The 24238-nt window shown below is 38.6% G+C and overlaps 1 protein-coding gene across 2 annotated transcripts in view; it reads left to right on the top strand.

Moving 5' to 3' along the window:
* The first annotated feature begins 4839 nt into the window (after positions 1 to 4839).
* Positions 4840 to 24238, top strand: part of SPATA6 (spermatogenesis associated 6) — a 149205-nt gene continuing 129806 nt past the window's right edge. Inside the window, exon 1 of one of the 2 annotated variants that reach the window (XM_037021958.2) lies at positions 4840 to 5118. In XM_037021958.2, coding sequence (XP_036877853.1) covers positions 5068 to 5118 — 51 coding nt within the window. In that variant the 5' untranslated portion in view covers positions 4840 to 5067. The remainder of the gene's footprint in view (positions 5119 to 24238) is intronic. The other variant, XM_037021957.2, reaches the window with a different exon arrangement.

Genomic DNA, 24238 nt, shown 5'->3' with positions numbered 1-24238 from the left:
TGACTCCTTAATTTTATCCCAGAAAAACCTGTATTGGACTCTTACGGATCTACTGAACTATAAGATATTAAATTTGTGTTATTTTAAGCCTCCAAGCTTGTGGGAATTTGCTATGGCGGCAATAGAAAAGCAATTTAGTGCCTACCATCTCTATGAGAAAAATATCAACGATAACAATGGAACAAATAGAGAACTATTTCAATTAGTAAGAGTTGAACAGATTTACCAGATCAACCTATAAAAATAATTTTTTTTCTCTATGGGTGCAATAACTAGTAAACATAATTTTAAAAAGAAACTATTCTCAATAGTACAAAAAATTATAATTAAACACCTAGGAATTAAGTAGAGACTTTATGCAGAAAACTTGAAAACTTTAGTAAAGGACATAGATGAGCTAATATAATGGAGCAATATTTCATGTTCTTGCATGGGATGATGCAGTATTCCAAAAACATAGGTTTGCCAAAGGAGCCTGTAAGTTTAATGTATCACAGTAAAAATTCCAGTTGGACTGTTTGAGGAACTTGATAAACTTACTCTAAAATAAAAGAAGCCATAAAAAGATCACAAATAGCTAAACCAATTCATAAATAAAAAAAGAAGCTTGCCAAACAGGATATTAAAAATCATAGTAATAAAGCATTGTGATACTTTTGCATGAACAAAGATAACAGAACAGAAAGCTTGATGACAGAAATTTAGGTAGTTAATGTATGATCCAGGTGGTGCCACAAATCAGTGAAGGGAAAGAAAGAATATTTAGTAGATATTCTTGGGAAATGTAACTCAGTCTGCATAGGAAAAAAAATTAAAAATGATCCTGTATCCCATTGAACATCTGAACAAAGATTGAGTCTTGGTGGACTGAACATCAAAATGTGCAAGGTAAAATTATGAAGTTGAAAGAAGGAAATACAGAAAATATTTCTGTCACCTAGGAATGTAGAAAACTTCTTAAAACATAAGAAACACAAACACAAAATATAGGCAAAAATGACTAACTGATTTACATCAATGTTAGGTATTTCTATTAACAGAAGTACACCCTGGGCAAAGTTTACCACAGATGAAAAAGAGAGAAGATATTTGCAATGTCTAAAACTGACAAGAGATTGATAACTAGAGTATACAAGAACTCCTGTAAGAAAGACAAAAAATTGGGCAAAGAATATATGCAATTTATAGGAAAAAAAGAAGAAAGTCTTATAAACATATAAATGTATGCTCAGACTGATCAGTAATCTGAGAAATTCAGTATGATATGGTACTTTCCATCTATTATCCTGGAGAAAACAAAACAGCTTGATAATGCCAAAGCAGGGAAGAATGTGGGGCATAGTAATCTTCAAGCATTGGTGGTAGGCATGTAGACTGGTGTGGCATTCCAGACAGCAACTTGGGATCTGGTCATACTCTGACTTAATTTCTCTTTCATTCATCACACACTATATGGAAAATTAAAAGACTCAAGCACAAACTGGGGAAGATATTTGCACATACATATAATAGACAAGGAATTCGTATCTAGAACATATGAAGAACTCCTTTAACTAGTGAGATGGAAAGAGAAAGAAACAATTTAATAGGAAAATGGTCAAGAGAACTACTAGGCAGTTCACAGAAAATGGAAATATGAATAAAACCATATAAAGGTGCTCACGTTCAGTAATAGTAAGAGATGCAAAATAAATCCACAATGAGTTCCTCAGACTACACCTACCCAAATATACAAAAATTAAAAATCCAGACAATACCAAATGTTGATGAGGCTGTAGGAAAATAAGAACTCTTATACTCTCCCAGCAGGAACTGGGAGTAGGGGCAACTACTTTGGAAAATGGTGTGGCATTATCTATACAAGTCCCACACATGCAAATGCTAATACCCAGTCGATCCACTCCTACTCTAGCACATGTACACCAGGAGACACTGGTACACTAGTTCAAAACAACATTGTTAATAATAGCTAAAAACGAAAACGGTGCAACTGTCCATCAATAGGAGAAAGAGTAAATAAATGAATATATACAGTACTCATATATTGGAGCACCATTCAACAATGGAAACATTATTGTGTGACTCCCACAACATACTAGAGAAGCAAGTCATAGAAAAATATAAATAATATTGATTTCATTATATAACATCAGTAACAGAAAAAATTAATATCTTGTTTAGAAATGCATACATGAATAGTTAGTAAAATTATTTCAAAAAGCAAGGGAATTGTTTTTTTGTTTTTGTTTTTAGGTTGCTCGTCACAGTGGCCCGTAAGAACAGTGCTTTGAGAAAAGGGAGGAGGCTGAGTTGTTCCATGAGTTAAAGAGACTTGGGAAGGATTTAGACAAAGCCCATATCTGGGTCAGAGTTGGGTGAACCTAACCATCAAAGAGTAATGAATGCCAGGTGGGAGAGGAAGATGTGGGGACCTCATAGGGCCAACCTCATCTCCTCCACAGTTCTGCCTAGGGCAGCTGGGAAGGGCAGAGATCAGTCCATGCCAAGAAAAGTCCCTTGGACTTAGTGTGTACACAGGGTCTGGCTTTCTTATTGGAAACAGATATTTAGAGACCAAGGACACCAAGCTGATAGTGGAATTAAACTTCCATCAAAATCTGTGAAGATGAGAGTTTATCCAGTCAACAAATGTCCCCTGACCATAGGAAGGAAAATAACCACAGCTGTTTTTTAATTTTTTAATATTGAGCTACATACAATAAAATGCACAAATCTTAGTATATAGCTTGATGAATTTTGACATGTCTATATACCCATGCTACCATCACCCAGCTCAAGATAGCAAACATTCTCAATAAATTCCCCCCCCTTCACCTATTTCACTCATCTCCCAACCCCTCTCCTCCATGGTGACCATGTTTGTTCTCTGTGACTATTAGTCTGTTTCAGTTTTGTTTATTTGTTTTGTTTTTTAGAGTCCACATATAAGTGAAATTATATTGTATTTGTCTTTCTTTGACTTATTTCATTTAGCATAATATCCTCTAGGTCCATCATGTTGCAAATGGCAAGATTTCATTCTTTTTTATGGTTGTGTGATATTCCAATGTATATATGTAACATATCTTTATCCACTCATCTATCAATAGACATTTAGGTTATTTACATATTCTGGGTATTATATTAATGGTGCAACATCTATAGGAGAGCATTTATCTTTTTGGATTAGTGATTTCGTGATTTTTGGGTAAATTCCCAGAGGTGGAATTGCTGGATCATAGGGTATTTCTATTTTTAGTTTTTTGAGAAACCTCCATACTGCTTTCTATAGCAGCTGCACCAATTTGCAATTCCATCAGCAGTGTATGAGGGTTCCTTTTGCGCCACATCCTTGTCAACATTTGTTTTTTCTTGTCTTGCTGGTATTAGCCATTCTGACTGGTGTGAGGTGATATCTCTATGGTTTTGATTTGAATTTCCCTGATTTGAATTTCATGTGTTTTTTGGTCATCTATACATCTTCTTTGGAAAAATGTCTATTCAGGTCCTTTGTCCATTTTTTAATCTGATTGTGTTTTTGGTGTTGAGTAATATGAGTTCTTCATACATTTTGGATGTTAGACCTTTATAAGATGTATCATTTGCAAATACAGTCCCCATACAGTAGGCTGTCTTTCTGTTTTCTTGATGGTTTCCTTTGCTGTGTAGAAGATTTTTAGTTTCATGTAGTCCCATAGTCCCACTTCTTTATTTTTGCTTTTGTTTCCCTTGCCTGGGGACATGTATCTAGAAAAAAATTATTAATGCTGGTGTTCAAGAGTGCACTGCCTATGTTTTCTTCTAGGAGCTTTGTGGTTTCAGATTTAGGTCTTTAATCCATTTTGAGTTTATTTTTGGGTATAGTCTAAGACAATGACCCACTTTAGTTCTTTTACATGTAGCTCTCCAGTTTTACCAGTACCATTTATTGAGGAGACTGTCTTTAGAAAAGCAAGGGAATCATTGTAACAAAGTCACAGTAGTGGTTACTTCCAGGGCAAGAGAGGCAATACGATGGTGGGTGCATTTCCAAGGTAATGTTCTGCTAGTAATGTTCTGCTTCTTAACATGGGTGTTAGTTGCATAGATACTTGCTTCTTTATTGTTATTGTTTAAGATGAACATGTTTTATACATTCTATATGCATAACGTATTTCACACCAGAAATGATTTTTCAAGCAACTGGAGTGAGAATCACTTGGATTCTTCTCATCTTTGATGGTCTATGGCCCAGGCCCTTCCTGACTGGGTTAATGGTTGGCCCTTCATTGGCAGTTCAATTTAAGCGATGTGTTGTTGAGTTGCATACACAGTGAATTAGACAGGAAATCTTGCAGTGAGAGGGGGGTATAGGGACACAGAAAGTATCATAGAGTAGGAAACTAAGTCCTTTAGGAAGAGTAGAGTGATTTTATTTAAGCTGCCATTCTAAGGAAGGCAACTGGGGTTTTACTTTAATCCAGTCCTAGTTGCCTTTACTTGGGTAAGTCTCTTCTCCAGTCCTGTTTTCTCTTGCTGGCTTTTTAAACTGCATCAAATAGAGAACTAATAATAATAATATTTTGTACAGTTGGGGAAACTGAGGCCACAGTAGGACTCAATTAGCCCAGGGTGCCATTGCCACGTTGGAATTCTGGGACACTGAGTCCAAATAACTGACCTGTGTACTGTTTCTTTATACAAACTGCTGTTTTCTCCTTTGTCTGGCTTTGGTTCCATAGTTTGACGTCACAGAACGGCCCGGCCAGCCCCCTCCCTTTAGGAAGACCCGCCCCCGCGTTCGCCTGGCCCCGCCCCCAGCCTCCCAGTCGCGCGGAGGCTCCAGCGCGTCCCGCCGCGCCTCTCTTCCGGCCCCGCCCCTCTGGGCTGCCATGACAACGAGCCAGCTCCCTGCGCACAGCTGCTGCTCGGGCGGGTCCCAGGCTGGACCGCGGGCCCCGGCCTGGGGGCTACAATTGCCACTTCCACCGCCGCCGCCACCTCATCTCCTTCCCGTTCCCGCCCCGCGTCCACTCGCTTCACTCGGGCCCGCGGCCGGGGTCTTACCCGGCGTCCCACCCCGCGCGGATGCCTAAGGTGAAGGCGCTGCAGTGCGCCCTGGCGCTGGAGATCCGCTCTGTGAGTATCGGTCGCGGCCCCCAGCCCCAGCCGCCTGGGTGTCAGTGAGTCCCCAGAATTTACTCGGGAACACCTCTTGCGTTCACTTTCTAGAACTTTTGAGTCCCTTCAAAACGTTCTTCATGCTCCGAGTCACCCCTAGGGAGCCTTGACCCACGTCACCTCCGTCCTCCCCTGCCTCGCAATCGTGGCCGCCCACTCCAGCTGCTCGGAGGTCTGACTCCTACCTCTTCTCCCCTCGCGACATCCCGACTAACAGTTTAGGTTACTCCAGATCGCTTCCAAACCACTTTAGAATCCCCCCTCCCCATTCCCCAACCCCTAACATTCCAGTGGATAGAGCGGTGCGGGCTTCTCAAATACCTCACTTCTCTGCTCCTGGTCTCTTGAGAGTGTTACTGGCCCCGCTTCTCCGCAGTCTCGGGGTGGGGTGTATTTCCTTCCAGATCAGGAGGACTTTCAAACTTCCAAGCTTCTGATTAGTGAAGGGGCCTTTGCGTTCAGTCTTCAGGGTAGAATCATCACACCGCACAACAGAATTGTGTCTTCATTGCACAAAGCACCTTGCCATCGCCGCCCAGAGCCAACGCCTCAGAAATTATTTCGGGACCCTTCAGTCCCCAAACCCTCCTGGTTGTTGAGAGGGATCCCTTATCCTTCCTTTCACTCCAAGAAAGGCACCAACTTTTAGAGAGAAATTGCTCATTCTCACTTGCTGGAGAGGACCTGCAGTCCCACTCACTCTCCAGACTTGCTCTAGCGGATCCCGTCCCCCAACCGGCTGACTGCCTCCCCTGTGTCGTTCCTCAAGTGAAGACCTCTCCGTGCTGAGAAAATTCCATCCCTCTTAATAATCTCAGAAGACCCTTCCAACTGTTTTTGAATCCTTCCCCTTCATTCTTTACAGAACCTCTCATTCTCCTCTTCAGATGAAAGCTCCAGCTTGTCTCTTCTTGAGGAATTCCCCCAAAGAGCCTTTTCTTAGCCCCATTTTAGAACTGCAAGCAGTTTTGAACCAAAATTCCTCATTCAGTTCCTTTTCTCTCTTCTTTTCACCTAAGCCGTCTTATCTCAACTCTTTGACGCGCCAGCAAGACTGGGGGCGTGTGTGTGTGTGTGTGTGTGTACTTGGTGTGTGTGTGTACTTAAATATCCAGCGTGTGGGGTGTGTGTGTGTGTGTGTGTGTGTGTGTGTACTTAAATATCCAGTGTGTGTGTGTGTGTGTGTGTGTGTGTGTGTGTGTCTGGGTGCTGCACCAAGAAGCCTTCCCCGCTTCCTTCCTGCAGTGTGTGTGTGTGTACTTAAATATCCAGCGTGTGGTGTGTGTGTGTGTGTGTGTGTGTGTGTGTGTGTGTGTGTGTGTCTGGGTGCTGCACCAAGAAGCCTTCCCCGCTTCCTTCCTGCAGTGTGTGTGTGTGTACTTAAATATCCAGCGTGTGGCTTAAATATCCAGCGTGTGGCCTTCCCCGCTTCCTTCCTGCACCGCCAGCAGGCAAGGCTTCTCTCTCTACTTCGCCCACTCTGCCTCAGGCCCGCTTGCCTGGCTGTCCTTCCTCAGTGTTAAAGCCCAGGAAACCTCCGGCGAAGTCAGGGGAAGGTGGAGTAGCGCAGTGTGTGAGGCAGGGGTGGAGAAGGAGAATATTCTGGTACTTTCAGTGTCTTTAAGGCTGCAGAGATTTTTCTCTTTGCTGTCAGAAACAGTACAGCCCTAGTTTCATCCTACAGCTGCCAAAGTTTGTCAATTTCTTTGTAAAGTGATTTCTTTAATAAAAGAATACCGGAAGCATCCTAAACCGCTTGGTCTGGGAGCAATTGGCAAAACTCCTCAGAGCCGCCTCAGCGGACTTTGTTATTGGTTGTTTCTTCCTTGCTGCTAACCAATGGGGTTTACCAGCCCCAGTGAGTGCCGCTGCCTGACCGACTGGCTGCTGCTTCCTTTCCTTCGCCAAAACAGACCTTCTAAGAGGAAGTTGCTTTTCGTAACTGATGACTGCCTGAAGATATCGGAGGAATACATTTTATTTCACAACCCTTTCTCCTCAGTATTGTATTGCAGAAATTGAATGACTGTATAATGCAGCTTGGTTTTTCATCAAGGTTTAAGAAATTATGCAGATGGAAACATTCCTATGTAATTTTTTTAAACATTTGGATCAGAGTATTACAATTCTAATAAACTTAGATATCATTGGATTTAATTCCTTTCTGCAGGTGAGAAAATCAAGGCTTAACATGGCTAATTATTTGTCTAGGGTTGCTCGACTATTTGGGATCTGCAACAAGATTATGTTTTCTGAGGAGTACAAAGTCTGTTTAATTGGCTCTGATACTAAGGAGTAAAAAAGACCACCAGCAACCAAACAACTTACGCAAGCTTGATTAATTTGGCTTTGATTGAAAGGAGGAATTATATGACCGTAGATATTTTAAACATATTTTTATTTCTAGGTTTTTCTTTTCAATTTAATTTTTTTATGTTGACATGGTGTAAAAGTCAAAACTATATAATTCACTCAGAGAAGTCTCACTTCCAGCCCTGTCTCCTCACATCTGTTTCCCACCTATACTTGTCTACTATAGGTAACAATTTTCACTGTTTTCTGACTTTTCTAGTATTTCCTTTTGTAATATAACCAAATTAGATACACACACTTGGCATATGTAGTATATTCCCCTCACATATATTTTTTTCTTTGCTCCTTTTCTTACACAATAAGTAGCATATTATGTAAACTATTCCAAACTTTGCTTTTTCGCCATGTATCCTGGAGATCACTCTATAAAAGTTGGTATCTTCTTTTCCCTCCACGTTTTATTGACATTTTCTAAACACAGACTAGTTGGAGGAATAGTACAATGAATGACTCTGTCCCAGGACCTGTGTACTACAGTTAATTTGATTTGATTTCTCTGTATATATATGTATATATATATATATGTATAAAATAAGAGTTTTTTTTTTGCTGAAAATCTGAAAATAAATTGTTGGTACTATGAAGCTCGACTCCTAAATACTTCAGCAAACAAACATCTTCTATAAATAAGGACATTGTTCTACATAACCACAATACTATTATCAGACCTAAATAATTACTGATAATTTAATAAAATCTAGCCCATATTCTAGTTTTCCCCGTTGTCCCCAAAATGACTTGTATAGTTAACTTTTCAAACCAGGATCCAATCAAGGTTTACCTGTTGCATTTGGTTGTTAGGTCTTTTTAATCCATTTTAATATAGAGCAGTTCTACTTTTTCATCCTCACAGTGTTCCCCTGACCCAGCCAATGGATTTAGATAAATTGATATACTCTTATAACCATCACAGGATCAATATTTAGGGCACTCTGTCACCCCAGGAAATTCCCTTGTGCTCCTCTCAAGCCCTGTGCAGAGGAACTAATTACTCTGAATTCTGTTACTACAGATTAGTTGGCCAGTACTTGCATTTCAACTTAAGTGGAGCCATGGAGCATGTAATACTTTGTGTCTGACTTCTTATGCTCAGCATATTTATGAGATTCATCCATAAATGTTAGTAGTGCACGTTGTTCCTTTATATTGTGGAGTAGTATTCTATTGTATGTGTATACCACATGACTTCCCATTCTTGTTATTGATGAGCATTTTTGGATTGTTACCAGGGTGTGGTTGTCATGAATAAAGCTACTGTGAGCATTTATTCTTGTAAAAATCTTTTTTGAGCACATTACCTTTTGAAGAGACCAGGCTCAGGTATAGAATATCCCATGTTGTGTTATTATCTGAATTTTTTTCCTTTGTGGTGACATTTAATTTGTTCCCAGTTCCTATAAACTGGGATGGGATGTTTTATCTCTACTTGCTTGTTTGAAAGTGTAGCACTCCATTCTCCTCTCACCCTACCCTCTCCATATTTAGTATTGCAGTCTTTATATTGGTGGTGATCTCATGTGTTTAACTGTTGTAATGTGAGAGCAAAACATAGGAAACATGAAAGGTTTTGGTGTATAACACAACATTTTGTGCTGCTCAGCAGAGCCATATAACTTGAGAGAAAATTGCTGGAAAGGAAGTGTGAATTTTCTCAATGAATTTTTGGAGAATGTTATGGTATGCTAAGTAACCTACAGAGCAGCATAAGAATATTCCTCATAATTTATACTTCTATTTGAAACATCTGTGATATGAGAAAGTATTTTTGCTGTTTCTTCTCTCTACCTTCTTTTAATTAGTCAGTAGTTCAATTTTAATGAGATTTGAGAAAATGGAAGAAATTGAAGATAGAAGAATAAAACCTAATGTTTCGGGAATGAAACTGGTCAATTTGTTTTACCTGAATAATGTCAGTTTGGGGTTAGTTTATATATGTATAATTCTCAGTTTTTCTTCTCTGTGCTTACTTCACTCCATTACCTCACTCAAGTCATTGATAGCATTGGGGCAGACAGCTCTAGGTCCTTTTCAATCACTAATCATCTGAACATTTGTGATATTGATCCAGGTTTCTGTGGAGTGGTGGCATATCATCCACAGTTGTGCTATAATTGATGGTAAATCTCCTTGGTATGTAGGTTTCTTAAAACTTTATACAATCTTTAAACAAACTGAAATGAAAACAGAACAGAACTGAATACTAAGATTTCCCTCCCACCCCATTTAATAAATGCTACATTTTACATGTTTGCTTCAGATTTTTGTTTTTAAGAAATAAAATGTTGCAGGTAAAATTAAGGCCCCTTGGTACTTCTTCCTGACCTCAGTTTTCCTCCTTCCCTTCCTAGAGGTAATGTAATCAATACCCTTACTTTGAAATATATTCTTTTCATTCAGGTTTTTGTACTTTTTTTTTTCCTCTGTAATCCAAGGTAAACTTTCCAGACCTCTTTCATTTCGCTGTATTCATATGCATATACCTATGGTCATATGCCTATCTTTTTTTTAAAATTAAGGTATTATTGATATACAATCTTATGAAGGTTTCACATGAGCAATATTGTGGTTACTACATTCACCCATATTTTCCAGTCCCCCACACATAGCCCATTGCAGTCACTGTCCATCAGTGTAATAAGATGCTATGGAGTCACTACTTGTCTTCTCTGTGCTACACTGCCTTCCCTGTGCACCCCCTACATTATGTGTGCTGATCATAATACGTCTTAATCCCCTTCTCCCTCCCCATCCCCTTTCCCTTTGGTAACCACTAGTCCCTTCTTGTAGTCTGTGAGTCAGCTGATGTTTTGTTCCTTCACTTTCACTTTGTTGTTATACTCCACAAATGAATGAAATCATTTGGTACTTGTCTTTCTCCACCTGGCATGTTTCACTGAGCATAATACCCTCTAGCTCCATCCTTGTTGTTGAAAATGGTAAGATTAATTTTCTTCTTATGGCTGAATAATATTCCATTGTGTATATGCATCACATCATCTTTACCCATTCTGATACTGATGGACACTCACGTTGCTTTCATGTCTTGGCTTTTGTAAATAGTGCTGCAGTAAGCATAGGGGTGCATATGTGTTCTTGAATCTGTGATCTTGTTCCCTTCAGGTAAATTCCTAGGAGTAGAATTCCTGAGTCAAATGGTATTTCTATTTTTAGTTTTTTGAGGAACCTCCAAACTGCTTTCCACAGTGGTTGAACTAGTTAACATTCCCACCAGCAGTGTAGGAGGATTCTCCTTTCTCCGCACCTTTACCAGCATTTGTTGTTCCCTGTCTTTTGGATGTTGGCCATCCTAACTGGTGTGAGGTGATATCTCATTGTGGTTTTAATTTGCATTTTCCTGATGATTAGCGATATGGAGCAACTTTTCATGTGTCTGTTGGCCATCTGAATTTCTTCTTTGGAGAAGTGTCTGTTCAGATCCTCTTTCCATTTCCATTTTTGAATCGGATTATTTGCATTTTGGGTGTTGAGGCATGTGAGTTCTTTATATATTTTGGACGTTAACCCCTTATCAGATATGTCATTTATGAATAGATTCTCCCATACTGTAGGATGCCTTTTTGTTCTACTGATGGTGTCCTTTGCTGTAAAGAAGCTTTTTAGTTTGATGTAGTCCCATTTCTTCATTTTTGCATTTGCTTCCTTTGCTTGAGGAGATGTATTCAGGAAAAAGTTGCTCATGTTTATATTCAAGAGATTTTTGCCTTTGTTTTCTCCTAAGAGTTTTATGGTTTCATGACTTACATTCAGGCCTTTGATCCATTGCGAGTTTATTTTTGTGTATGGAGTTAGAAAACAATCCAGTTTCATTCTTTTGCATGTAGCTGTCCAGTTTTGCCAACACCAGTTGTTGAAGAAGCTGACATTTCCCCATTGTATATCCATGGCTTCTTTTTTCTTAATTTTAAAATTTAAAATTTTGGTATTATTAATGTACAATTACATGAGCAACATTATGGTTATTAGGTTCCCCCCAATATCAAGTACCCACCACATACCCTATTACAATCACTGTCCATCAGCATAGTAAAATGCTATCATATCACTACTTGTCTTCTCTGCACTGTACTGTCTCCCCCGTATCCCCCCACCCTGCTACATTATATGTGCTAATCGCAATACCTCTTTTTCCCCCTTATTCCTCCCTTCCCACCCATCTTCCCCAGTCCCTTTCCCTTTGGTAACTGTTAGTCCATTCTTGGGTTCTGTGAGTCTACTGCTGTTTTGTTCCTTCAGTTTTTTCTTTGTTCTTATACTCCACAGATGAGTTAAATCATTTGATACTTGTCTTTCTTTGCCTGACTTATTTCACTGAGCATAATACCCTTTAGCTCCATCCATGTTGTTGCTAGGATTTGTTTTCTTCTTATGGCTGAATAATATTCCATTGTGTATATGTACCACATCTTCTTTATCCATTCATCTACTGATGGACCCTTAGGTTGCTTCCATTTCTTGGCTATTGTAAATAGTGCTGCTATAAACATAGGGGTGTATATGTCTTTTTCAAACTGGGCTGCTGCATTCTAAGGGTAAATTCCTAGGAGTGGAATTCCTGGATCAAATTGTATTTCTATTTTGAGTTTTTTGAGGCACTTTCATACTGCTTTCCACAATGGTTGAACTAATTTACATTCCCACCAGCAGTGTAGGAGGATTCCCCTTTCTCCACATCCTTGTCAACATTTGTTGTTGTTTGTCTTTTGGATGGTGGCTGTCCTAACTGGTGTGAGGTGATATCTCATTGTGGTTTTAATTTGCATTTCTCTGATGATTAGTGATGTGGAGCATCTTTTCATGTGCCTATTGGCCATCTGAATTTCTTCTTTGGAGAACTGTCTGTTCGGCATATCTGCCATTTTTTAATTGGCTTATTTGCTTTTTATTTGTTGAGATGTGTGAGCTCTTTATATAATTTGGATGTCAACCCCTTATTTGATATTTCATTTATGAATAAATTCTCCCATACTGTAGGATGCCTTTTTGTTCTACTGATTGTTCTGCTATTCTACTTTTTGTAGAACTACTGTTCTACCTTTTGTTCTGTCCTTTGCTGTACAGAAGCCTTTTAGTTTGATATAGTTCCACTTGTTCATTTTTGCTTTTGTTTCCCTTGACTGGTGAGATATGTTCATGAAGAAGTTGCTCATGTTTATGTCCAAGAGATCTTTGCCTATGTTTTTTCCTAAGAGTTTTATGGTTTCATGACTTACATTCAGGTCTTTGATCCATTTTGAGTTTACTTTTGTGTATGGGGTTAAATGGTAATCCAGTTTCATTCTCTTACATGTAGCTGTCCAGTTTTGCCAACACCAGCTGTTGAAGAGGCTGTCATTTCCCCATTGTATATCCATGGCTCCTTAATTGTATATTAATTGACCCTATATGCTTAGGTTTATATCTGGCCTCTCTATTCTGTTCCACTGGTCTATTGGTCTGTTCTTGTGTCAGTACCAAATTGTCTTGATTACTGTGGCTTTGTAGTAGAGCTTGAAGTTGGGAAGCGAGATTCCCCCTGCTTTATTCTTCCTTCTCAGGACTGCTTTGGCTATTCTAGATATTTTGTGGTTCCATATGAATTTTAAAACTATTTGCTCCAGTTCATTGAAGAATGCTATAGGTATTTTTATAGGGATTGCATTGAATCTGTAGATTGCTTTAGGCAGGATGGCCATTTTGACAATATTAATTCTTTCTATCCATGAGCACGGGATGTGTTTCCATTTATTGGTATCTTCTTTAATTTCTCATGAGTATCTTGTAGTTTTTAGAGTATAAGTGTTTCACTTTCTTGGTTAGGTATATTCCTAGGTATTTTATTGTTTTTGATGCAGTTGTGAATGGAACTGTTTTCCTGATTTCTCTTTCTGCTAGTTTATTGTTAGTGTATAGGAATGGAACAGATTTCTGTGTATTAATTTTATATCCCACAACTTTACTGAATTCAGATATTAGTTCTAGTAGTTTTGGAGTGGAGTCTTTAGGGTTTTTATGTACAATATCATGTCATCTGCAAACAGGGACAGTTTGACTTCTTCCTTACCAATCTGGATGCCTTTTATTTCTTTGTGTTTTCTGACTGCCATGGTTAGGACCTGCAGTCCTATGTTGAATAAAAGTGATGAGAGTGGGCATCCTTGTCTTGTTTCCAATCTTAGAGGCAAAGCTTCAGCTTTTCATTTTTAAGTATGATGTTGGCTGTGGGTTTGTTCTATATGGCCTTTATTATGTTGAGGTACTTGTCCTCTGTACCTATTTTGTTGAGAGTTTTCATAATGAATGTTAGTTGAATTTTGTCAAATGCTTTTTCAGCATCTGTTGAGATAATCATGTGATTTTTGTGTTTCTTTTTGTTGATATGGTGGATGATATAAATGGATTTTTGAATATTGTAACATCCTTGCATTCCTGGAATAAATCCCACTTCATCATAATGTATGATCTTTTTGATGTACTTTTTAATTCAGTTTGCTAATATTTTTTTGAATATTTTGCATGTATGTTCATTAGTGATACTGGACTGTAATTTTCTTTTTTTGTGTTGTCTTGCCTGGTTTTGGTATTAGAGTGATGCTGGCTTCATAGAATGAGTTTGGAAGTATTCCCTCTTCTTCTAGGTTTTGGAAGACTTTAAGGAGGATGGGTATTATGTCTTCTCTAAATGTTTCATAAAATTCATCAGTGAAGCCATCTGGTCCAGGAATTTTGTTCTTTGGTAGTTTTTTTATTACTGATTCAATTTCATTGCTGGTAATTAGTCTGTTCAGATTTTCTGTTTCTTCCTGGGTTAGTCTTGGAAGCTTGTATTTTTCCAGGTAGTTGCCCATTTCTTCTAGGTTATCCAATTTGTTAACATATGATTTTTCATAGTATTCTCTAATAATTCTTTGAATTTCTGTAGTGAGTTTTCTGTTCTCATTTCTGATTCTGTTTATGTGTGTGGACTCTCATTTTGTCTTGATAAGTTTGGCTAGGGGTTTATCTACTTTGTTTATTTTCTTGAAGAACCAGCTCCTTGTTTCTTTAATTATTTGTATTGTTTTATTCTTCTGAATTTTATTCATTTCTTCTCTGATTGTAAGTATGTCCCTCCTTCTACTGACTTTGAGCCTCATTTGTTCTTCTTTCTAGTTTCCTTAATTGTGAATTTAGATTGTTCATTTGGGGTTGTTCTTCTTTCTTGAGATAAGTCTGTATTGCTGTATACTTTCCTCTTAGAACTGCCTTCTCTGCATCCCACCGAAGTTCGAGTGTTGAGCTGCTGTTTTCATTTGTCTTTATATATTGCTTCATCTCTGTTTTTATTTGCCCATTGATCTATTGATTATTTAGGAGCATGTTGTTTAGATTCCATGTATTTGTGGGCATTTTTGTTTTCTTTGAACTATTTATTTCTAGTTTCATATCTTTGTGGTCTGAGAAGTTGGTTGGTACAATTTCAATCCTTCTGAATTTACTGAGATACTTTTTGTCTCCTAGTATGTGATCTATTCTGGAAAATGTTCCATGTGCACTTGAGAAAAATGTGTATTCTGTTACTTTTGGGAGGAATGTTTTGTAGATGTGTGTTAGTTCCATCTATTCTAATGTGTTGTTCTGTACCTCTGTTTCCTTACATATTTTCTTTGTGGTTGATCTGTCTTTTGGAATGAGTTGTGTGTCGAAGTCTCCTAAAATGAATGCATTGCTTTTTATTTTACCCCTTTAATTCTGTTAGTATTTGTTTCACATATATGGGTACTCCTATGTTGGGTGCATAGATATTTATAATAGTTATATCCTCTTGTTGGACTAACCCCTTTATCATTATGTAATGTCCTTCTCTGTCTCTTGTGACTTTCTTTGTTTTGTCTGTTATAAATACTGCTACTCTTGCTTTTTCTCCCTATTTGCATGAAATATCTTTTTCCATCCCTTCAATTTTAGTGTATGTATGTCTTTGGGTTTGAAGTGAATCCCTTGTAGACAGCACACAGATGGGTCTTGCTTTTTTATCCATTCTGTAACTCTGTCTTTTGATTGGTGCACTCAGTCCATTTACATTTAGCTTGATTATCAATAAATATATACTTATTGCCATTGTAGGCTTTAGATTCATAGTTACCAAAGGTTCAAGGGAAGCTTCTTTACTATCTAACATTCTAACTTAACTCACTTATTATGCTATTACAGGCACAATTTAAGGTTTTTTTTCACCTCCCTTCTTTTTCTTTCTCCTCTACTCTTTATATGTTAGGTGTCATATTCTGTGCTTCTTGTGTATCCCTTGACTGCCTTTTTGGGTGGCTGATTTAATTTTGCATTTGCTTAGTAATTAATTGATCTACTTCATTTCCTGTGGTCTTATTTTCCCTGGTGACAACTATTTAGCCTTAGATGCTCTCCATTTAGAGCGGTTCCTGCAAAATGCACTGTAGAGATGGTTTGGGGAGGTAAATTAACTCAACTTTTGATTATTTGGAAATTGTTCAATCCCTGCTTCAAATTTAAGTGATAATCTTGCGAGATAGTGTATTCTTGGTTTGAGGCCCTTCTGCTTCATTGCATTAAATATATTATGCTATTCCCTTCTGGCCTGGAAGGTTTCTGCTGAAAAGTTTGATGATAGCCTGATGGGTTTTCCTTTATAGGTTATCTTTTCTCTGTTTCTGGCTGCTTTAATACTCTGTCATTGTCCTTGATCTTTGCCAATTTAATTATTATATATCTTGGTGTTGTCTTCCATGGGTCCCTTGTGTTAGGAGATCTGTGCATCTCCATGACCTGAGAGACTATTTCTTTCCCCACATTGGGGAAGTTGTCAGCAATTATTTCCTCAAATACACTTTCTATCTTTTTTCTGTCTCTTCTTCTTCTGGTACCCCTATAATGCAAACATTGTTCTGTTTTGATTGGTCACAGTTGTCTTATCATTCTTTCATTCCTAGAGATCTTTTTTCTCTGTCTGGCTCAGCATCCTTTTATTTCTGTTCTCTAATTTCTATTCCATTTATTATCTCCTCTACCTCTTCTAATCTGCTTTTCAATCCCTCCATAGTATGTTTCATTTCAGATACAGCATTATTTATTTATTTATTTGTTTGTTTGTTTATTATTTTGGTATCATTAATGGACAATTACATGAGCAACATTATGGTTACTAGACTCTCCCCATTATAAAGTCCCCAACACATACCCCATTACCGTCCCTGTCCATCAGCATAGTAAGATGCTATAGAATCACTACTTGTCTTCTCTGTGTTGTACTGCCTTCCCCGTGCCCCCCCACATATTACGTGTGCTAATCATAATGCCCCCTTTTCCACCTTTTTCCCTCCCTTCCCAACCATCCTCCCAGGCCCTTTCCCTTTGGTAACTGTTAGTTCATTCTTGTGTTCTGTGAGTCTGCTGCTGTTTTGTTCCTTCATTTTTTTCTTTGTTCTTATACTCCACAGATAAGTGAAATTATTTGATACTTGTCTTTCTCCACCTGGCTTATTTCACTGAGCATAATACCCTCTAGCTCCATCCATGTTGTTGCAAATGGTAGGATTTGTTTTCTTTTTATGGCTGAATAATATTCCATTGTGTATATTTACCACATCTTCTTTATCCTTTCATCTACTGAAGACACTCAGGTTGCTTTCATTTCTTGACTATTGTAAATAGTGCTGTGATAAACATAGGAGTGTATATGTCTTTTTCAAACTGGGCTGCTGCATTTTTAGGGTAAATTCCTTTGAGTGAAATTCCTGGGTCAAATGGTATTTCTATTTTGAGTTTTTTGAGGAAACTCCATACTACTTTCCACAGTGGTTGAACTAGTTCACATTCCCACCAGCAGTGTAGGAGGGTTCCCCTTTCTCCACAACCTCACCAACATTTGTTGTTGTTTGTCTTTTGGATGGTGGCGATCCTTACTGGTGTGAGGTGATATCTCATTGTCATTTTAATTTGCATTTCTCTTATGACTAGCAATGTGGAGCATCTTTTCATGTGTTTCTTCGCCATCTGAAGTTCTTTGGAAAAGTGTCTGTTCTGATCCTGTGCCCATTTTTTTATTGGATTATTTGCTTTTTGTTTGTTGAGGTGTGTGAGCTCTTTATATATTTTGGATGTCAACCCTTTATCGGATCTGTCATTTATGAATATATTCTCCCATAGTGTAGGATGTCTTTTTGTTCTACTGATGGTATCCTTTGCTGTACAGAAGCTTTTCAGCTTTATAGTCCGACTTGTTCATTTTTGCTTTTGTTTCCCTTGCCCAGGGAGATATGTTCATGAAAAAGCTGCTCATGTTTATGTCTAAGAGGTATTTGCCTGTATTTTTTTCTAAGAGTTTTATTTTTTCATGATTTACATTCAGGTCTTTGATCCATTTTGAGTTTACTTTTATGTACGGGGTTAGACAATAATCCAGCTTCATTCTCTTGCATGTAGCTGTTCAGTTTTACCAACACCATCTGTTGAAGAAGCTGTCATTTCCCTATTGTATATCCATGGCTCCTTAATTGTATATTAATTGACCCTATATGCTTGGATTTATACCTGGACTCTCTATTCTGTTCCACTGGTCTATTGGTCTATTCTTGTGCCAGTACCAAATTGTCTTGATTACTGTGGTTTTGTAGTAGAGCTTGAAATAAGGGAACGTAATTCCCCCTGCTTTGTTCTTCCTTCTCAGGATTCCTTTGGCTATTCAGGTTCTTTTGTGGTACCATATAACTTTTAGATCTATTTGCTCTAGTTCATTGAAGAATGCTGTAGATATTTTGATAGGGATTGCATTGAATCTGTAGATTGCTTTAGGCAGGATGGCCATTTTGTCAATATTAATTCTTCCTAGCCAAGAGTATGGGATGAATTTCCATTTATTAGTGTCCTCTTTAATTTCTTTTAAGAGTGTGCTGTAGTTTTCAGGGTATAGGTCTTTCACTTCCTTGGTTAAGTTTATTCCTAGATATTTTATTCTTTTTGATGCAATTGTGAATGGAATTGTTCTCCTGATTTCTCTTTCTGCTAGTTCATCATTACTGTATAGTAATGCAACAGATTTCTGTGTATTAATTTTGTGTCCCACAGCTTTGCTGATTTCAGATATTAGATCTAGTAGTTTTGGTGTGGAGTCCTTAGGGTTTATTATGTAGAATATGATGTCATCTGCAAACAGGGACAGTTTGACTTCTTTCTTTCCAATCTGGATGCCTTTTATTTCTCTGTGTTGTCTGATTGCCATGGCTAGGACCTCCAGAACTATGTTGAATAAAAGTGGGGAGAGTGGGCATCCTTGTCTTGTTTCTGATCTTAAAGGAACAGCTTTCAGCTTCTCACTGTTAAGTATAATGTTAGCTGTGGGTTTGTCATATATGGCCTTTATTATGTTGAGGTACTTGCCCTCTATACCCATTTTGTTGAGAGTTTTTATCACGAATGGATGTTGAATTTTGTTGAATACTTTTTCTGCATCTAGGGAGATAGTCATGTGTTTTTTGTCCTTCTGTTTGTCAATGTGGTGGATGATGTTAATGGATTTTCAAATGTTGTACCATCCTTTCATCCCTAAAATGAATCCCACTTTATCATGGTGTATGATCTGCTTGATGTATTTTTCAATTCAATTTGATAATATTTTGTTGAGTATTTTTGCATCTATATTCATCAGAGATTTTGGTCTGTAATTTTCTTTTTTTGTGGGTTCTTTGCCTGGTTTGGGTATTAACGTGATGCTGGCTTCATAGAATGACTTTGAAAGTATTCCCTCCTCTTCTATTTTTTGGAAAACTTTAAGGAGAATGGGTATTATGTCTTCTCTAAATGTCTGATAAAATTCAGTGGTGAATCCGTCTGGCCCGAATGTTTTGTTCTTTGGTACTTTTTGGTTATCGATCCAATTTCATCGCTGGTAATTGTTCTGTTTAAATTATCCATTTCTTCCTTGGTCAGTTTTGGAAATTTGAATTTTTCTAGAAAGTTGTCCATTTCTTCTAGGTTATTCAGCTTATTAGCATATTGATTTTCATAGTTTTCTCTAATAAGTTTTTGTGTTTCTGTGTTTGATTTGTGTTTGATTTTTTTCTTTCTTATTTCTGATTCTGTTTATGTGTATACATTCTCCTTTTCTCTTTATAAATCTGTGTAGGCGTTTATCTATTTTGTTTATTTTGTCAGAGATCCAGCACTTGGTCTCATTGATTTTTTCTATTGTTTTTTTCTTATCAATTTTATTTATTTCTGCTCTGATCATTATTATCTCCTTCCTTCTGCTGAACTTGGGCCTCATTTGTTCTTCTTTTTCCATTTTCAATAATTGTGACTTTAGACTATTCATTTGGGATTGTTCTTCCTTCTTCAAATAAGCCTGGATTTCTATACACTTTCCTCTTAGAATTGCCTTTTTGTGTCCCACATAATTTGGGGAATTGTGCTGTTGTCACTTGTCTCCATATATTGCTTGATCTCTGTTTTAATTTGGTCATTGATCCATTGATTATTTAGGAGTATTTGTTAAACCTCCATGTGTTAATGAGCGTTTGTTTTCTTTGTACAATTTATTTCTAGTTTTATACCTTTGATATCTGAGAAGTGGTTGGTACAATTTCAGTCATTTTGAATTTACTGAGGCTCTTTTTGTGGCCTATTATGTGGTCTATTCTGGAAAATGTTCCATGTGCACTTGAAAAGAATGTGTATCCTGCTGCTTTTGGGGTAGAGTTCTTTAGATGTCTGTTAGGTCTATCTGTTCTAGTGTGTTGTTCAGTGACTCTGTGTCCTTATTTTCGGTCTGGTTGATCTGTCCTATTGAGTCAGTGGTGTGTTGAAGTCTCCTGAAACGAACACATTACAATCTATTTCCTCCTTTAATTGTGTTAGTATTTGTTTCACATATGTCGGTGCTCCTGTGTTGGGTGCATAGATATTTATGATAGTTATATCGTCTTATTGGACTGCTCCCTTTATCATTATGTAATGTCCTTCTTTATCTCTTGTTACCTTCTTTGTTTTGAAGTCTATTTGGTCTGCTACAAGTACTACAACACCTGCTTTTTTCTCCCTATTGTTTGCATGAAATATCTTTTTCCATCCTTTCACTTTTAGTCCATGTATGTCTTTGGGTTTGAGGTAAGTCTCTTGTAAGCAGCATATAGATGGGTCTTGCTTTTTTATCCATTCTCTTACTCTGTGTATTTTGATTGGTGCATTCAGTCCATTTACATTTAGGGTGGTTATCAATATATATGTAGTTATTGCCATTGCAGTCTTTGGTTTTGTCATTACCAGAGGTTCAAGGGTAGCTTCTTTACTATCTAATCATCTAACTTTAACTCACTTATTACACTATTATAAACACATTCTGATGATTCTTTGTTTCTTTCCCTTCTTATTCTTCCTCCTCCTCTGTTTATATGTTAGGTGTTTTATTCTGTACTCTTTTGTGTTTCACTTGACTGCTTTTGTGGATAGCTGATTTTATTTTTTGCCTTTAGTTAGTGTTTTGTTATCTGCTTTCTTTGCTGTGATTTTATTTTCTCTGCAGACATCTATTTAGCCTTAGAAGTACTTACATCTAGAGCAGTCCCTTTAAAATACCCTGTAAAGCCGGTTTATGGGAGACAAATTCCCTCAACTTTTGCTTATGTGGAAATTGTTTAATACCTCCTTCAAATTCAAATGATCATCTTGCTGGATATGGTATTCTTCGTTCAAGGCCCTTCTGCTTCATTGCATTAAATATATCATGCCATTCTCTTCTGGCCAGTAAGCTTTCTGTTGAGAAGTCTGATAGTAACCTGATGGGTTTTCCTTTGTAGGTGATCTTTTTTCACTCTCTGGCTGCTTTTAATACCCTACCCTTGTCTTTGATCTTTGCCATTTTAATTATTATATGTCTTGGTGTTATCCTCCTTGGTTCCCCTGTGTTGGGTGATCTGTGGGCTTCCATGATCTGAGAGACTATTCCTTCCCCAGCTTTGGGAAGTTTTCAGCAATTATTTCTTCAGAGATGCTTTCTGTCCCTTTTTCTCTCTCTTCTTTTTCTGGTAACCCTATTATACGAATATTGTTCCCTTTGGATTGGTCACACAGTTCTCTTCTTTCATTCCTCAGATTCTTTTATCTCTCTGTCTCAGCTTCTCTGTATTCCTGTTCTCTGATTTCTATTCTATTAACAGTCTCTTGCACTTCATCCAGTCTGCTCTTAAATCCTTCTATTGATTGTTTCATTTCTGTTATCTCCCTCCAGACTTCATCCCTTAGCTCTTGAATATTTCTCTGTAGCTCCATTAGCATGGTTATGACTTTTATTTTGTAATCTTTTTCAAGAAGATTGGTTATATCTATTTCGCCAGGCTCTCTCTCTGGCATTGTTTGTGTGATTTTTTACTTGTCCATGCTCTTCTGCCTTTTCATGGAAATAGAAGTGATCACCAGCAAGTGGTGCATGTTTCAGCTGGGAAAACAAAGTTCCTTCCTGCTTGCTGCTTTCCTTGTCCTTCTCTGCTGCCTGTGCCAGTTACCCATACACACGGAGCAGTCTCTGGGTTAATTCTCTAAGCTGCCATGGGTGTGGCAGCCCTTGGGATGGCCTAGAGCACTCCCAGCAGTCGCAGGCATGTGACATGTGTTCTCCTGTGAGAATTGTGCCCCTTCGTGCCTTCCGGACTTTGCTCCTGCTTCCTCTGTCTGTGTTGGACAGGTGCATGCTCACAGTAGGCTCTGGGTTTGTTCAAGTTAGCTGGATGCTGGGAGAAGACTCTGTGTGGTTGTTGTGACTGGGGCTGCTCCCTGGCTGGTCTGCAGCAATGGCAGGTCAGCTGGTTTGCTTGCAGTGCTGGTGGGGGTGAATGAATGGCAGGCTGCTTATCACTGCAAGGATGTTCATAGCTGCGTTGCCACCCAGGGAGTTAGGGTGCCTGGAGTTCTTTAAGATTCCCAGCCTGCTGCGCTGAGTGTGCCTCGTCTATTTTGTCCACCCTTTAAACCCTTGTCCCTTTAAGACTTCTAAAGTGCCTGCTTTTCTTTTGTCCCAGGGGAGCTGGCTGTGGGGATCCACTTGCAGTCTCAGTCTCAGATTTTACTTTTCCGTTTCTCTGATATCCAGTACACCATGCAATGTGTGTCTGTGCTCCCAGTGTAGATTACTAGGGCTGGTTATTTAGCAGTCCTGTGCTTCCACTCCCTCCCCACACTGATTCTTTTCTTCCCACCAGTGACCTGGTGTGGGGGAAGTGCTCGGGTCCCGCCATATCACAGCTTTGTATCTTACCCTTTTCGTGAGATGCTAAGTTCTCACAGATGTAAATGTAGCCTGGCTGATGTACTGTATCTCCTGGTCTCTCTTTTAGAAATAGTTGTATTTGCTGTATTTTCAAAGTATATATGGTTTTTGGAGGAGATTTCCACTGCCCTACTCACGCCGCCATCTTGAGCCTTGGTTCCAGGAACCAAATTTTTCAAATTTTTTCTCTCTTTCTTGATGTTGTCCCTGAGATTTTAAATCTTTTCTGTAGTTCTGTGTGCATGTTTCTGATTTTTATTTTGAAATCCTTATCAAGAAGATTGGAGATTTCAATTTCACTGAGCCCTCTTTCTGGTGTTTGAGAGATTTTGGGTTGAACAAGGCTCTTTTGCCTTTTCATATTCTTACTGAATCATATAGAATAACAACTTTTTGTACACAGTGCCCTCTAGTGCCCAGAAACTCTACGCTCTGAGCTGCCCTGTACCTGGAACAATAGCAGGGGTTGCAAGCAAGTGCTGCCAGTGCCTGCTGAGAGAAAAGAGCTCTTTCCTGCTTCCTCTTTGCCATGCCTGCCTCCACTGCCAGGCCTAGTGGGCCAAGTGAAAAGGGAGCAACCTCTGTGCTATGCCTCTGTAGCTGCAGTAGGAAGAGCTACCCTCTGGCTGGCCTTCCATGATGTACTGGCTGGGAGGAAGGAGCAACAGGATGCATATCGTGGTGGGGTGCCTTGGGTCTGCATTGCCAGACAAGGGTGTGGAGTGTGTTAACCTCCTGAAAGTTCCCAACCTGCTGGGCTAAATGTCACAGGACGATTTTTATCTACCTGTTCTTTCTCCTGAACAGCAATCTGTGTAGTCTTTGCACCTTTAGGAGCCCTCTCACTGTTGGGAAGTCTTTCAAAGCATCTGCCTTTCTTTTGTCCCAGAGCAGCCAGTTGTGTGCGGAGCAGCACTCTGCAGGTGGCTAGAATCTCAGTCTCTGAATAGTATGCTTGTCTTTGCTTTCCAACCCCTCTAATCTCCAGAGCACCATATAATGTCAGTTTGTGCTCCCGGAGTAGATCTCCAGAGTTGGGTATTTAGCAGTCCTGGGCTTCTACTCCCTCCCCATTCCATTTCTCTTCCTTCTGCCTGTGTGTGGTGGGAGGACTTGGGTCCCACCCAAATGCAGCTTTGCTACTTTGCCCTTTTCTGTGAGATCTTCTCTTTTCTGCAGATGTAAGCCATCTGTTACAGTCTTATTTCTGGTCACTCTTTCAGGATTAGTTGTATTTGCTCTATTTTTGTGTTACATGTGGTTTTGGGAGGAGATTTCTGCCTCATTTCTCACACCAACATCTTTATCCATTCCTCCTATACATATTTTTTTTTAGGTTTTTGTACTTTTATTATATATTTGTGTATGTCTATGTACTATGAATGCTATTGTTTTGTTTGAAAACGAAATTTTTCATTGTTTATTCTTGCAGAT

The sequence above is a fragment of the Manis javanica genome, chromosome 4, assembly GCF_040802235.1.
Source record: "Manis javanica isolate MJ-LG chromosome 4, MJ_LKY, whole genome shotgun sequence".
In the NCBI taxonomy this organism is placed as follows: Eukaryota; Metazoa; Chordata; class Mammalia; order Pholidota; family Manidae; genus Manis; species Manis javanica.
The sequence above is the reverse complement of the archived record's forward strand: the minus strand, read 5'-3'. Positions and strand labels throughout refer to the sequence as shown.